General features: G+C 39.8%; 1 protein-coding gene across 1 annotated transcript; it reads left to right on the forward strand.

Annotated features, from left to right (window-relative positions):
* Positions 1-15,043: 15,043 nt before the first annotated feature.
* LOC306989619 (cyclin N-terminal domain-containing protein 1-like) lies at positions 15,044-17,026 on the forward strand (the record flags this gene model as incomplete). The annotated part of the gene is made up of 6 exons (XM_079595467.1): positions 15,044-15,218; positions 15,918-15,993; positions 16,069-16,240; positions 16,320-16,482; positions 16,569-16,713; positions 16,960-17,026. 6 exons carry the CDS (start codon positions 15,044-15,046, stop codon positions 17,024-17,026), a joined length of 798 nt encoding a protein of 265 aa, XP_079451593.1.
* Positions 17,027-17,410: the final 384 nt, after the last annotated feature.

Here is a 17,410-nt window from a genome sequence, read left to right on the forward strand (position 1 = left end):
CTCTGGATCGGCTGACGTGACATGACCAGTCTCTGGATTGACAGACGTAACGTGAAGAGGCTCAGACTTGGCGCGAACTCTGGGGTTGCGGAGCTCCTCGTCCGCCAAACCCACAGTAAAAGTCAAGCCGCTCAGTTGCAGTGCCAAGTCAATATATAATTTGAGAGTCCAATGAGGATTGTACGTGTAAAGGTTGCCTCTGTCTCTGCAATTCCCCCTGGTTTTGTTCATTTGTTCTTCGAGTTCTGTGTTCTCTGTTTTATGCGTTACTTTATTAAATAACCCTGCGTTTAGATCCTCGTCTTCTCCTGCTGTCTTCAACCCGTTACAATGTGTTACAAAAACAGCCTGCTTCCACCTCAGAAACATGAGTTCTTATCAGGTCAAGAAAATATGATCATATAAAAATATTTTTATAATCTCTACACTGGTTACATTTTTAAATTATAAAGTATTGCTACTGACCTACAAGGCCCTAAACCAGGGATATATATAACGGCTCCTGAATGTTTTCTCCAGACCAGAAATAATCACGCTTCAACTGATGCCTTCGATGTCTTCTATTTTTTTATATCTTCCCCTCAAGAACCAGGACAATCCACATCACAAACATCAAATGGACACCGTGAAAAAACTGAAAATAAACCAAAATTACAATAAAATTCGTGATGAAGTGATTTAGCCATGATGTCGTTCATTTAGCTTATTAAACTGAAATTAACACAGTACCTTAAATGATAAATAAATGATAACCAAGATATATGCAAACATACCGTGTGCCTTCCAATCAAGATTCAGGAGACATTAGGAGACATTTTCTGATCAAACAATTTTCAATTGTACACCTCTCAATTCGTGTGACACCTCGTGTTTTTCTCTTTCCTTCTGTGTTCACGCAAATAAACAAATCACATGACCAGTACGTCTTATGTTACTCGTTTTCTCCAGTAGGTGTCACTATTGTCAAACTATCATGCAAATCAAATTCCCAAATAAGTATTCAAGTATTATACAACATTTATAAAACAAAACAAAACAAACAAAAAAAAAAACATTCAAAAGGTGACACAAATACTCAGCAAGAAAATACACTATCTGCGACAGCTACACTGCCACCAAAATTACAAGGATTTATGTCAGTAATATTTTGATCATATCAAATAAATCCTGCAATTTTCCTATAAGCTGTTACTTAACTTTCATTAAACTTTCAACACCTTCACAACCAGTGTTATTTTACCTTTATTAGAATGACAATATTTTAGATGTCAAAACTAATTAGTCTAATCCCATTTTGTGGTTTCCTTCATAGCTTAAGAGTTGTTTTCAACTATTACAACTAATTTTTGGATTGGACGCTCCAAAAGCGATATGTGTGTCAATCGCTCTCCTTTTTTTCCTAACTTACTTTGTCCCATTTGAAGTTTAACCTTTCGCACTAACCCATCATCGTCTACACTTGTCTCAACGACTCTAGCTAGCCTCCATTCATTTCTGGGAACATTGTCCTCTTTGAGAATTACTACATCTCCAACGTGAACATTTCTTCAAGGCATGTGCCACTGTTGTCTGAGGCTTATGTTGGCCAGGTATTCTTTGCGCCACCTGCTCCAAAACTGTTTGCCAGGAGGAGGAAGAGGCACTGAGGTCTTCATCGTGAGCAGATGATTAGGTGTCAAAGGCTCAACACTCTTTGGGTCATTTATTGTGTTAGTGGTAAGCGGCCTACTATTTACAATTGACATTGCCTCGTAGAAAAATGTCCTTAATGAAGTGTCATCCAGTCTTCCTTTAGCTTGTGCCAGAACAGCGTTCATCACACTCCTAACAGTCCTTATTTGGCGTTCCCACACACCTCCCATGTGGCTTGCTTCAGGAACATTCATAAGGAAGTCGCATTGTTTGCTTGCAAGATAGGTAGAGATCCTCTCTTGGTCCATATCCTTCAAACCTTTCTCCAGCTCATTCTTAGCTCCCACGAAATTCGTGCCTTGGTCGGATCTGATCTGTCGCACGGCTCCTCTGATTGCTATGAAACATCTTAAGGCATTCAGAAATGCATCGGTAGTAAGATCTTCTAGCATCTCTAAATGTACAGCCCTGGAGCTCAAGCACGTAAACAACAGTCCGTACCTCTTGAATTCCTTCCGACCTTGTTTTGTGTAGAAAGGGCCGAAACAGTCGATACCAGAATACAAGAATGGAGGTGAAGGTTCCACTCGGTCAGCTGGAAGGTCCGCCATACGTTGTTCTTCGACTGATCTACGCAGCTTTCTGCAAGTAACACAATTTTTGATGTTCTTGGCCACTACGTTGCTTGCACCCAATACCCAATATCCACTGGCTCTGAGCTCATTCAAGGTTTGACCTCTGCCTTGATGTTGAGTTTTCTTGTGACAATGGTCAAGTATTAGTTGTGTGACAATGCCTTCCTTAGGAAGAATTACTGGATGTTTCAACTCAAACGCTGCACTAGACTTTCTTAATCGTCCTCCAACCCTGAGCAGTTCATTCTGGAGGATGGGATCAAGTTGGTATAACTTGTTATTCTTTGGCAGCTTAGCAGGATTTTGACTGAGCAATTTCAGTTCTTCTTCAAAGGCTTCTCTTTGTGCTGCCATGATGAGCACAAGAGCTGCTTTCTTTTTCTCCTCTACACTAATGAACCCTGAATTGTCTTTGTTCACTAGTCTTTTGATCCTAGCAATAGTATTGAGGGCTGTATTCCAATCTGAGAATCTTGAGAGTCTTTCAAGAAAGCTACCTCTTACACAGACATCTGTTTTCAGGACCTTTACCTCAGGGTCGCCTACAAGAAGCACTGGGGATTTTTCACGAGTGCTAATCTCTCGTTCCCATAAGAACTTGGGACCTACCAACCAACTTGAGTCCATCAGGTCTGCCACCTTGAGACCCCTAGACGCACTGTCTGCAGGATTCTGACTTGTTTCCACGTAGAACCATTGTCTTGGATCTGTAGAGTCTCGTATCTTCTGTACACGATTAGCTACAAAGACATGGAAGCGCCGGGCTTCGTTCTTGATATAACCTAGCACTACCTGTGAATCGGTCCAGAAAAACTCCTCATTTACCTTCAGATCAAGCTCTTCCCTAAGAACATGACTTACTGCCGCAGAAACTGTAGCTGCGGTCAGCTCAAGGCGTGGTGTGCTGAAAACCTTCGTAGGGGCTACTCTGGCCTTACCCATGACCAGTGCACAATGTACTTGTTCATCAGCAACAATCCTGATGTATGAACACTGCCCATAACCATCACTGCTGGCATCTGAGAAATGATGCAGCTCTATTTTCTGGATTCTGCCAATATTTCCCGGAATGAAGCATCTTGGTATTTTAACCCTTTGGAGATTCTCCAAGTCATGGATCCATGTATCCCACTTTGGCTTCAGATCAGAGGGAAGAGCTTCATCCCATCCTACCCCTCGTTTGCACATCTCCTGGAGCACTTTCTTCCCAGTCAAGATATAGGGAGCGAGAAAACCTAATGGGTCGTACACACTTGCAACCACTGACAGAATTCCTCGCCGAGTGGCAGCCTTTTCATTAAGGTCAACTTTAAATGAGAATGTGTCAGTCTCTATGTTCCATTTTACTCCCAGTACACTCTGCATTGGAAGCTCATTGTAGTTCAGATCTACATCCTTCACTACACTGGCACGTTCGCTCTCTGGAATTGCACTCAAGACTTCTCTGCTATTGGACACAAACTTGTGTAAACGCAGTTTTCCCTTAGCCAAGGCTTCTTGGGCTTCACTAACCAACTTGTTGGCCTTCTCGATGGTATCAACGCTGACAAGTCCATCATCCAAATAGAATTTTTTGCGAATGAAGCTTGTTGCCAGTGGGTAGTCCGTCTCATATTTGCTGGCAAGATATTTCATGCCGTAGTTCGCACAACCCGGAGAGGATGCAGCTCCAAAAATATGCACTCGCATGCGGTATTCCTTGGGTTCCCTTTCGGTGTTCCCTTCTTCCCACCATAGGAATCTCAGGAAATCACGATCATCTGGACTGACATGAAAGCGGTGGAACATCTTCTCCACATCACAAACAATCGCAATCTGATGCTCACGAAATCTGCACAACACTCCAATTAGAGCATTTGTTAAGTCTGGACCTGTGAGTAAGTGATCATTTAGAGACGTACCTTCAAATTTGGCTGAGCAATCAAATACCACTCTTATTTTCTCTGGCTTCCTGGGATGGTACACCCCATGGTGCGGAATGTACCATGCATTGCCTTCTTTTGGTGTGCCAGCTGCTTCTTCGGCATCACCATCTCTAAAGACACTATCCATAAATCTCACATAGTCTTCTCTGTACTTGGGGTTTCTCTCCAGTTTTCTTTTCAAATGTTTTAAACGAACCGTAGCAAGCTGCTTATTGTTTGGTAATTGAGGACGTTCTCTGAAAGTTAAGGGCATTTCCACATGTCCTTCTTTGTTGTGTTGAGTCATTTCATCCAACTGTTGAAGAAATTGAATGTCCTCCTGAGATATTGTCTTTTCTCTTGAGTCTGTATCCCGAAAATCTGCTTCTAACGTCCTGATTACAGAAGTAGGTGTGATTGCTGGGAGTTCCTTTACAGAAATGCGATGACAGAACCCAGCTACATTTCTAGAGCAAGTATGGGGTGTTATGGATCCCACTATACTCCATCCTAAGTCCGTCTTGACTGCATATGGTTCGTGATCCTTCCCTGATATCACTTGGGTTGGCTTCAGAGCCCTTGGACAATCAAAGCCAATTAGAAGCCCTACAGGACAATTCAACAAATCTGGCATTTTGTCTGCAACACTGAGCAGATGAATCCATCTCTGAGCCTTTTTGCAAGTAGGAATGCTTTCTCGTTCCAAGGGAATGTATTCTCGAGTGTATACAGGTGGCAACTCGATGTACTCTTGCAGACTATAACCTCTTACTCTTAGTCCAATTCTCTATTGCAGCTCTATCAGTCATTGTGGAAAGCTTTAATTTCACAGGTTCTGTGTTTGCTTGCAGTTTATCACAGATGTCTTGATTGATAAATGTATTACTGCTCTGCGTGTCCAGCAATGCGTAGGCTAAAGTTTCTTGGGAAAACTTGATGCATGAAGGGTTATTGTGGTGCAGTGGAAGCTGACTTGGAGGCATTGTGCTTCTTTCTTTAACATCTCCTATTTCAGCATTCAATCTTGATTCCTCTTCTGCATACACAATGTATTCAGCTTCCATTGCTTCAAGATCCCTTTGCTCCTCCAGCATTTTTAACCTCTCTTGTTGGGCTAGTACCTCTTTCCTTTGAGCTGAGATTTCTTTTTCTCTCTTTAGTTCAGCACGTTTTGCAGCTAAGCGTGCCGCTGCTTCCGCCCTTTTTACTGACATATGATTTCTCTGCTGACTATCTCTTTCAGCTCTCGACACAGTTGATCCATAAACTGACCTAGCGTCATCTCTTTGCAGTAACTGAAGGAGTGTTTCTTTTACAGCTTCAGCATCAAACTCCTTAGTGCCAACTTCTGCGCAACGTCCTTTCAGTAGTGCAGTTATTTCACTAGTAACTGAAGTGCAGCTATCCATTCTCCTTCTTATATCTTGAGATGGGACGTTCAGTGCACGTACACTCTCATATATTTGTTTTAACTCTGCTTCACGTTTCTCTGCTGTCACAATCATATCATCTAACTCAATTTTAGAGCACTCTTCTTTCAGCTTAGATCTGATGAACTGAGCTTCAGCTTTGAAGTTTAAGTATGTGAACATAAACTTCCGTTCTTTTTTTGCTAATTCGTCATGTCTCAACTCAAGCATTTTTTCTGTTGGACGCCTTTCTCTTTCTGATCGCCTAACTTCTTGCTCAACTCGTGATGATGATTCCTGGAATATCGTCTTATTAACTTCCAGATCTGCATTAATTTCAGCTAAGCGTTCTTCATATTTTTCTCTGTCAGAGGCATCAATTTCCGTTTCTAATTTCCCCTCTAATTGTGCCTTTTCTTCTTCGAGAGCTTGAATCACTTGGTCTAAGACAAATCTCTCTGATCTATTTTGCTCCATGTTGCTAACTTGCTTTAAACCACACTATTATTTAGCTTTAAACACTGATAACAAGCTATAATATCATGTGGAATTTGCACAATTTCAATTATTTCTATCAACTTAGAAAATGATCAAAAGCAAATATTTGTGACAACCATTTGCTAACAATTTTAACTTGAATAAATGTTAGTCAACCAAGAATTGAGAATTCAAGCTAAAAATATACAGTCTGACCTGTAAATCCAAAGGTAGCATTTCTTATTGACAGCTGAACTGTCCAAAAACATCGCAACATTGCCGCCTTGTGGCTGTCCGTCGTCACTGCAGCAATATTTTCTTGCGTTCCTCTTCCGCACGGCAAGGAATGCAGTCACGCGAAACGCAATAGTTTCAATACGACGAAATCGCGTTGCTCAATTGAATGGCGACGTCTTCATTTCCACCAATGGCTGCGATTTTCCAACAGGGTCGACTGGGTTATGCTCTTCACATCGAGGTCTGGCGATCTTTCCTTTTCCACGACGAACTTTAGCACTCTTCCAGGCAGGGTGAATGCACGTTTTTCCCACCATAGGAATCTCAGGAAATCACGATCATCTGGACTGACATGAAAGCGGTGGAACATCTTCTCCACATCACAAACAATCGCAATCTGATGCTCACGAAATCTGCACAACACTCCAATTAGAGCATTTGTTAAGTCTGGACCTGTGAGTAAGTGATCATTTAGAGACGTACCTTCAAATTTGGCTGAGCAATCAAATACCACTCTTATTTTCTCTGGCTTCCTGGGATGGTACACCCCATGGTGCGGAATGTACCATGCATTGCCTTCTTTTGGTGTGCCAGCTGCTTCTTCGGCATCACCATCTCTAAAGACACTATCCATAAATCTCACATAGTCTTCTCTGTACTTGGGGTTTCTCTCCAGTTTTCTTTTCAAATGTTTTAAACGAACCGTAGCAAGCTGCTTATTGTTCGGTAATTGAGGACGTTCTCTGAAAGTTAAGGGCATTTCCACATGTCCTTCTTTGTTGTGTTGAGTCATTTCATCCAACTGTTGAAGAAATTGAATGTCCTCCTGAGATATTGTCTTTTCTCTTGAGTCTGTATCCCGAAAATCTGCTTCTAACGTCCTGATTACAGAAGTAGGTGTGATTGCTGGGAGTTCCTTTACAGAAATGCGATGACAGAACCCAGCTACATTTCTAGAGCAAGTATGGGGTGTTATGGATCCCACTATACTCCATCCTAAGTCCGTCTTGACTGCATATGGTTCGTGATCCTTCCCTGATATCACTTGGGTTGGCTTCAGAGCCCTTGGACAATCAAAGCCAATTAGAAGCCCTACAGGACAATTCAACAAATCTGGCATTTTGTCTGCAACACTGAGCAGATGAATCCATCTCTGAGCCTTTTTGCAAGTAGGAATGCTTTCTCGTTCCAAGGGAATGTATTCTCGAGTGTATACAGGTGGCAACTCGATGTACTCTTGCAGACTATAACCTCTTACTCTTAGTCCAACTGCTCTCTGACAATTCTCTATTGCAGCTCTATCAGTCATTGTGGAAAGCTTTAATTTCACAGGTTCTGTGTTTGCTTGCAGTTTATCACAGATGTCTTGATTGATAAATGTATTACTGCTCTGCGTGTCCAGCAATGCGTAGGCTAAAATTTCTGGGCTGTCCTTTGTTGCACAAGAGAGCCATTCTGGAACAATCATCGAAGTGTGATTACCATTATCCATCTCCACACTGCATAAGCTAGTGGAAGCCCTTTCATCAGGTGAAGCTTCCGGCTTTCCTCTTTGAGAGCGTTCTTCATGAAGTGGAGAGGGGTGATTCTGCCTGCAGATGTTGCAAGTAGCACGCTTTCTACAGTTTTTGGAGACATGGCCGACTCGGAGACAACCAAAGCACATCTTGTTGTTGATGACAAATATTTTCTTCTCCTCAAGAGGCATTGCCACAAACCTTTCACATTTGTATATAAAATGATTTTGCTGACAGCAGACACATTCTATTTGGCTCTTATCCTGAGTGACAGAAGGACTTAGTTGGGAGCCCTTCTCTCTTTCCAATGCACTCTTTGCAATGGGTTTAACATTTTGCACCAGAGCACTGGCCTTGAGACGTTTCTGCTCCTTCCCAGGCCTTTCATCTGCATGTTTTAGCGCAAGTAGAGAGGAAACAGGATTACATGCAATACGTGCCTCCTCTGCCACAAAGTCTGAAAACTCACTGAAGCTTGGGTATGGCTTTTCTTCATCTAGTGCTTTAGTGACATACCTATTCCAACGAGTTGTTATCCAGTCAGGAAGTTTCTGCAGCAATTTCTGGTTTTCTTCGCAATCGTCCAAGACCCTCAAACCATGTACATGAGGCATTGCATTTTTGCAAGAGATGAGGATATCACTAAACTCCCTTAATTTCAGTGATTCTTTGGGTCCAAGTTTTGGCCAGTCATTCAGCTTTGCTCTAAACGCTCTTTGAACTACAAAGGAGTGTCCATAACGTTTGTTCAGGGCATCCCAAGCTTGTGTGTATGCATCCTCATCACTCCTATAAAATGTTCCCTCCAGTACACTAAGCGCATCTCCACTTATGTACCTTTTCAGATAGAACAACCGATGTGCTGGGCTTGTACAGTTTGTTTCAATCAAAGCTTTAAAGCAGGTGCGCCATTCAGTGAACTTGAGTGGGTCACCTGTAAACGTGAATGGCTCCGGAGCTGGAAGTTTAGTCATTGCCAGGGATTCCTTTAGTGGTTTCACTAACAAGACCTCATCTACTTTTGTCTCTAGCTCATTTTCAGAGCAAGGTTGCGCTAAAGTTTCTTGGGAAAACTTGATGCATGAAGGGTTATTGTGGTGCAGTGGAAGCTGACTTGGAGGCATTGTGCTTCTTTCTTTAACATCTCCTATTTCAGCATTCAATCTTGATTCCTCTTCTGCATACACAATGTATTCAGCTTCCATTGCTTCAAGATCCCTTTGCTCCTCCAGCATTTTTAACCTCTCTTGTTGGGCTAGTACCTCTTTCCTTTGAGCTGAGATTTCTTTTTCTCTCTTTAGTTCAGCACGTTTTGCAGCTAAGCGTGCCGCTGCTTCCGCCCTTTTTACTGACATATGATTTCTCTGCTGACTATCTCTTTCAGCTCTCGACACAGTTGATCCATAAACTGACCTAGCGTCATCTCTTTGCAGTAACTGAAGGAGTGTTTCTTTTACAGCTTCAGCATCAAACTCCTTAGTGCCAACTTCTGCGCAACGTCCTTTCAGTAGTGCAGTTATTTCACTAGTAACTGAAGTGCAGCTATCCATTCTCCTTCTTATATCTTGAGATGGGACGTTCAGTGCACGTACACTCTCATATATTTGTTTTAACTCTGCTTCACGTTTCTCTGCTGTCACAATCATATCATCTAACTCAATTTTAGAGCACTCTTCTTTCAGCTTAGATCTGATGAACTGAGCTTCAGCTTTGAAGTTTAAGTATGTGAACATAAACTTCCGTTCTTTTTTTGCTAATTCGTCATGTCTCAACTCAAGCATTTTTTCTGTTGGACGCCTTTCTCTTTCTGATCGCCTAACTTCTTGCTCAACTCGTGATGATGATTCCTGGAATATCGTCTTATTAACTTCCAGATCTGCATTAATTTCAGCTAAGCGTTCTTCATATTTTTCTCTGTCAGAGGCATCAATTTCCGTTTCTAATTTCCCCTCTAATTGTGCCTTTTCTTCTTCGAGAGCTTGAATCACTTGGTCTAAGACAAATCTCTCTGATCTATTTTGCTCCATGTTGCTAACTTGCTTTAAACCACACTATTATTTAGCTTTAAACACTGATAACAAGCTATAATATCATGTGGAATTTGCACAATTTCAATTATTTCTGTCAACTTAGAAAATGATCAAAAGCAAATATTTGTGACAACCATTTGCTAACAATTTTAACTTGAATAACTGTTAGTCAACCAAGAATTGAGAATTCAAGCTAAAAATATACAGTCTGACCTGTAAATCCAAAGGTAGCATTTCTTATGAGTAACCCCAGAGTGCAGTCTGGACGATGGGGCGGGGCGACACTTTGGGGCGGGGCGACACGTGTCGCTCCGCCTACCAACAATTTCATTGGTTTATAATACATCAATCTTATTGGAGTAGACACTTGAGGCATGAGCATGCGCATTCCTTTATGTACGAGTTTATGAATGATCTTCTATCTACGCAGTTTCGCGCAGTTTGGCCGTAGGCTACTACGTTGTCGCATGGCGATTTCAGTAATGATCAATTAAATAATGTTTTTATTAACTTAATACGACTTAATAAGTTAAATGAAGTTACTGTACAACAAACAATAACAATCCCTTCAAGGCAGACCGCCGTGTGCTGCTAAATATGGGGAACGAATTCTTCATTCGTGGCCACGATACCTCTATATCAAGTGAAGTAAAAAAAATGTGTATAGCGCTCAATTCACATCGTTTTATAGCAGCTTTACAAACAGTAATATAGGCCTAAGCATTCATATTGAGCCGTTTTAGAGCTGGGCGATATAAATAAATATGTTGCTGATATAAATCATACGATGTTTTAGATTTAGCTAAATTAAATTTATTAATTTACCCAGCAGATAAGTCAATGGCACTTGATCATGGTTCATTTAATGATCATGACTGCTTTAAATTACTAGCATTGCAAGGAGAGATCGCCTATTAAGCTGATAGTAATATTTTCCGAATGTCATGCAGTGCTGCGACATTTTACATCATTAATTTATGCTTCTTCATTTTTCCATTATAAATAAACTCGGGGTTTTACACTACATAATGATAATTCACTGTATTTCAGTAAGACACAGTTCCGAAAGTGACAAATAAGACAATAATAGGCTACCAAATAATACAAGCCCTGGCCATTGTTTGTTTTTTTTGTGTGTGTGTGTGTTTTGTTTTTTTGCGTACAATGGGAATTTAAAAACCTGCAGTGCTGAAAAGTGGAAAAATAATAATACTAAAACAGATATTATTATGTCGATCTATAGCAAATATGATTATTTATGTGCTCAATTTACAGTGCTATGCATAAGTTTAGACACCCATGCTAAAGTTGACTAAAAAGAGGAATAAAAAATCATATTTTGGAAATTGAACTTAATGCCTTAATTTAAAAAAATAGGAAAAATCCAACCTTTAAGGACACCAATTTTCTTTGTGAATGAATAATGTATCGTAAATAAATAAATGTTCTTCCTTAAAATACAGGGTGCATAAGTTTGGACACCCCTATGTTAAATTCCCATAGAGGCAGGCAGATTTTTATTTTTAAAGGCCAGTTACTATATGGATCCAGGATACTCTGCATCCTGATAAAGTTCCCTTGGCCTTTGGAATTAAAATATCCCCACATCATCACACACCCTTCACCATACCTGGAGATTGACATGGAGTACTTTCCATAAGATCATCTCTCAATGCAAATCAAACCAGCTGTTAGGCTAACTGAAATAAAACCATGCCAATCTCTAGGTATGGTGAAGGGTGTGTGATGATGTGGGGATATTTTAATTCCAGAGGCCAAGGGAACTTTATCAGGATGCAGAGTATCCTGGATCCATATAGTAACTGGCCTTTAAAAATAAAAATCTGCCTGCCTCTATGGGAATTTAACATAGGGGTGTCCAAACTTATGCACCCTCGTTAAAAAATCAACAAAAAACGGACGTGCTAAAAAATCAGAGCACTAAAATCAGCTGCTTGCGTTCGGGTTTGTCCGATGTCTTTCCTTTAGTACAGCGATTTATCATAATATGCGTAAAATCCAGAGTTTGAGCTGATTCACCGACCGACCTGGTGGAAATATGAAATGGTGCTGTCGGTGCTGTCACCAAGCGTTCGTTTTTAAACAATAACTTTGTCTATTCTGTGTCTTAACAATAAAACATTATCCAATAGATCTTAACTAAAATTACCATGGTAAACCGATAATATACGATTAGAGTTAGCATTTAATATTTCTTTAATATGGACAAATCATTCACAAAAATAGTACATAAAGAATGCGCATGCTCAGGCTTGAATCAGGCCAATAAGATTGCTGTATAATAAGCCAATTAAATTGGGGGTGGGCGGAGCGACACGTGTAACCCCGCCACAAAGTGTCGCCCCGCCCCATCGTCCAGACTGCACTCTGGGGTACTACTTTCTTATTGACAGCTGAACTGTCCAAAAACATCGCAACATTGCCGCCTTGTGGCTGTCCGTCGTCACTGCAGCAATATTTTCTTGCGTTCCTCTTCCGCACGGCAAGGAATGCAGTCACGCGAAACGCAATAGTTTCAATACGACGAAATCGCGTTGCTCAATTGAATGGCGACGTCTTCATTTCCACCAATGGCTGCGATTTTCCACCAGGGTCGACTGGGTTATGCTCTTCACATCGAGGTCTGGCGATCTTTCCTTTTCCACGACGAACTTTAGCACTCTTCCAGGCAGGGTGAATGCACGTTTTTTCACTATAACGGCTCCTGAATGTTTTCTCCAGACCAGAAATAATCACGCTTCAACTGATGCCTTCGATGTCTTCTATTTTTTAATATCTTCCTCTCAAGAACCAGGACAATCCACATCACAAACATCAAATGGACACCGTGAAAAAACTGAAAATAAACCAAAATTACAATAAAATTCGATTCGAATTTGAAGTGATTTAGCCATGATGTCGTTCATTTAGCTTATTAAACTGAAATTAACACAGTACCTTAAATGATAAATAAATGATAACCAAGATGTATGCAAACATACCGTGTGCCTTCCAATCAAGATTCAGGAGACATTAGGAGACATTTTCTGATCAAACAATTTTCAATTGTACACCTCTCAATTCGTGTGACACCTCGTGTTTTTCTCTTTCCTTCTGTGTTCACGCAAATAAACAAATCACATGACCAGTACGTCTTATGTTACTCGTTTTCTCCAGTAGGTGTCACTATTGTCAAACTATCATGCAAATCAAATTCCCAAATAAGTATTCAAGTATTATACAACATTTATAAAACAAAACAAAACAAACAAAAAAAAAAAACATTCAAAAGGTGACACAAATACTCAGCAAGAAAATACACTATCTGCGACAGCTACAATATGCAACTTCGGTCCTGGAGGGCCACTGTCCAGTTTAGCTCCAAAACACACCTGAACAAGGCAATCAATGTTTTCAGGATTACTAGATAGGCTAGATACAGGCAGGTGAGTTGTTATCAGGGCTGAAGCTAAACTCTGCAGGACAGTGGTCCTCCAGGACCGGAGTTGCCTATTCCTGCCTTAAACGGTTTAGTATATCACCCTACACAGTGTTTTCATATTTTATATATTTCGGGGTGATATGCGCGTTTATGTAATAAGCCTCAAATCGGAATAGATTTTTTGACATGCACACACTGCATGAATATACAATAGGGTGACCAAACGTCCTCTTCGGGACCTCTACGGTCAAGTGCGAGATAAGATGTAAGTAGCTAACAGCGTTAAAAAAAAGAAGCCCAAATGTAAATTCACAGATGATTTACAGATTTTTAAAAAAAAAAATATTATTCTATTGCTGCGGCCCAAACGTTGAATGGAAAGGATGTATTACTTAATGTATTAAGTATACAAATTACAATAACATAGTAGCAAGATTGTGAATGCATTTGTCAAGTATTTTTTATGCATTCACCCCCACCCCTTTACCACGCCTCCCCAAACCATGCCCCCGTCTTCTTTTCTGAAAACTAAAATATGGTCACCCTAATATACAGAGTTTCTCACTGTTTGTGCATACTATTCTCCTATATTCCTATTCTTTATTTTAAAGAGCGAACTTAATATTGATCTATTTCGGGTCCTGATTAGGAGATAACAAGCACATGAACCGTTATGCTGTTCATATTTATCAAACAGTAAACACGCCCCTTCCCGCACCCAAAACAATGTGTCTGTGAATGAGAGTATGAAGGGAGGACTGATGGGACGTTGTTCTGCTCCACTTCACAAAAGAGAATTTTAGAATAACTCAAGTGATATATGACATTTTATTTAACAACTGCAGCTCATTAGAGGCACAGGGGCTGCTCATGAGGTGGCATTCAGGTGTATTTCCACTGACTTCTTTTCAAGCACTTGTTTAATGCAACTCAGAGGCATGCAATTGCATAAATATTGTTAAATAGATGTTTGCTTGTGCTCTATTTTTTTTAACTAAATGTTTAAAATCATGGTCAGAAAAAAAGAAGAAAAAAGAAAAGAAAAATGTTACGTTTTATTTTCACAATAGGCCATTCAAAGTATAGATTAAAGTAGATTAAGTTGTTTACTTATGTTTAAAATTATAAAAGTTTGGATGATGTTGTGTGACAATTTGATGCCAGTTCAGTTTACATATTTTGGAACAACTAGATCAGTGTTTTTAAGCTTCTTTTGTTATTATTAGTATAATTATTTTTAGCATTTTTATTATTTAGTCACTGTAATTACATTTATTTAAATATTTTTTTATTCATCTTGATCCATTTTTTATAAACCATGTAGCCTAGTCATAATACGTATTAATTACTTTAGTGAATGTAGTGTTGATACATCTATTGTATTCTTGCATATTGTATTTGGGCCTGTATTATATTTATTAAGAAGAAAACGTTGTCCAGGCCACTTTAAACAACAGGTTGATGGCGTTGTCACGTGGATCATAATACTTTTCTCAACGCTACTCAGACCCGGACAAATCACACAGTCGTTATGGTAATTAAGGAATTTCGAAAACATAACATACAAACAATGATTTTAATGAAATCCCTTTCTCATATTTATATTCGTGTGCCTGTAATAAAGACTCAAAATTATAGGTTTAAATAATTATATTTTGGTATATGAATATATCAATTATGACAAATCTGGCTTTCTGAGTTAAAGCGCGCCACCGGGTGGAAATCGATGTTTTTAAAAAAAAGATTATCTTTACGAACAAATGGCGCCAACTACTATTTTTTCCTCGCCCACAAAGGAACAGAGAAACCTGAGATTTGGATTGGTGTCGTTAGACATTTTAACCGACATTCTGTCTAACCTCAACAAGAGAAACAAATCCAACTTGGAGAATGTGCCAGATCTCTGTGGATGTCTCAAAGAAAGGAGAATAGTGGGTGAGTGTATTGGCCTCAAACTAGCACACTGGTTTCAGACACTGACTAAAAAGTACTGTAGGTACCACGGTAGAAGTATCAGATGACAATAATCCCATGATGCACACTGTAATATGTTAGTGAATTATTAACATATGTATATAATTCAGTGGTCTACCGATATATCTGCCTATATCTCTTAATTGTCCGATAAGTGTTCTTGTCAAATTATTGCCCATATTGCCGGAAGAGGGACTTTTATTTTGCTGCCGTTTGGAAACTCATCAAAGTTACGGAAGTTTAGAGATATGTGTCAAATTAGCATCACACCCCTATTTTATTAGGAGGGTTATTGATTCTGTAAAAAAAAATATGAGCAGGTTTTTCTAAGTAGGCTATAGTTAAATAGTTTACAAAGTAGATGTCAGATTTAAGATAATTAAAAGTATTTAACGATATAATTTTGACATTTACAAAATTCTAAATTTCTAAAGACTGTCTGAAATCACAAAATATTCAATTAATTCAAATTATTTTATTCCCTTGTTTTTAACAGAAATAAATAAATTTGCTAGTAATTATGAGAAAAATCGAACAAATGCGCTTGAGCTTAGATATTAACAGCCATGTTCCTACAGTATTGCAGTATAACACCATATCCAAAACATTGTACTATTACATTGATACATTTTTGTTCACCCTCATCTATTCGGTCCACAGAGTGTGTATTTCGTCTTTGTGAGGAGCTGGGACTGAACCCTGTGGTTGGATATCAGGCCATCGAAATACTGGAGAGGTAATTTAAAGAATCTCGAATGAACATTTTTCATCAAAAATCTGTTCAAAACGCCTTCACTTTTTCATGCTCTAGGTTCACGGCCAAATATATTGAAGATCTAATCCACAGCCAGAAAGGTCAGCGGATGCAAGGAGCTTCATCTGAGGACGCAGAGGATCTCATCTTCCAAACACTCAAGAAGAAGCTCTTTCTCTTCATCCTCTCGAGCGTTCAGATAGCCAGCAAACTGGACCTGTACTCGAATGTATGTTCAGCTCATAAATTACAACAAAACAAAATTTCCATGTGTTATGTTGTGATTTGCTCTATTTTCATTCGTCTAGGTGGTTAATAATGACATCGCAATGAGATTTCTGCAGGCAGTCAATTACCCTTCCTCCAAAGAGCAACTCTTGGACTCGGAGATTCTCATTTTAAAAACCCTCAACTTTAATTTGAATGTCCCAAATCCTGTAACGTACGTGGAGACCCTTTTGGAAGTGCTGGGTAAGATTATTTCCAGTGTTTTTGTCAGGTAGCAGCTATAAACTGAACTCAGATAGTCTAAAACACTGTTTTGTGCTCTCACACAGGCCATAATGATGCAACAGTCCCTGTGTCACAGCTGCATCGCCTGTGTGTGCGTGTACTGCAGTTTATTTACCTGCAGAGGGAGACAATCTACACCTCATTGCTCATATCTGCCACTGGATGCCCCAGTCCTTCTGATGAGCAAAGGTACAGGCTATCTACTGAATTTCTGCTGTTTCCCACCCTATTGACTCTCTCTACTCTTAAAGGATGCTCTTAAAGGTAAAGTTTGGGATTTTTGTAGAGAAAACTATAAATTTGCAATTTTTATGGCATATTTCATGAAGCCAGTTTCAGGGACTATACCCATATAAGTTTGAGTTTAGTTTGAGTAGTTTGATTATTTTTTAGTTGTGTTATGGTAACTCATGCGGCTGACTTGGTCATGAGCAGATTTTATTCTGGGTTAGAGATCGCAAAACTGGATCATTCAGCTTTGACTAAAGTGACACTAATCTGAGGCATTAAAGCAATGTTAGCCTGGATGCCAGCCGAATTTAGCCCCGCCCACAACATTTGAGGTCAGGAAGTTTGGTCTGGATTTGATCCGTTCTGGAGCAACTATGCCTGAACTAGAGCTGTTCGGACAAATCAAATTGTCAGGGCGGGCTTTATACGAAGATGGACAGATGATCAACAGTAACGTACGTAGCCCGGGAAGTCACCTGTGGGAGAAAAAAAAACTCAATCCGTTTTGCAATCCGTCCGCTCAGTTTATAAACCGTACACACGAATTCTCAAACTGTTCCCTCGGTTTAACAAATTGTGCCCACGGATGAATAAACCGTACCCACGAGTTCCTAATCCGCGCTCTCAGATTTGTAAACCGTGCGTTCAGTTTTTG

The sequence above is a fragment of the Phoxinus phoxinus genome (genome assembly GCF_949152265.1).
Source record: "Phoxinus phoxinus genome assembly, chromosome: 21".
Classification (NCBI taxonomy): Eukaryota; Metazoa; Chordata; class Actinopteri; order Cypriniformes; family Leuciscidae; genus Phoxinus; species Phoxinus phoxinus.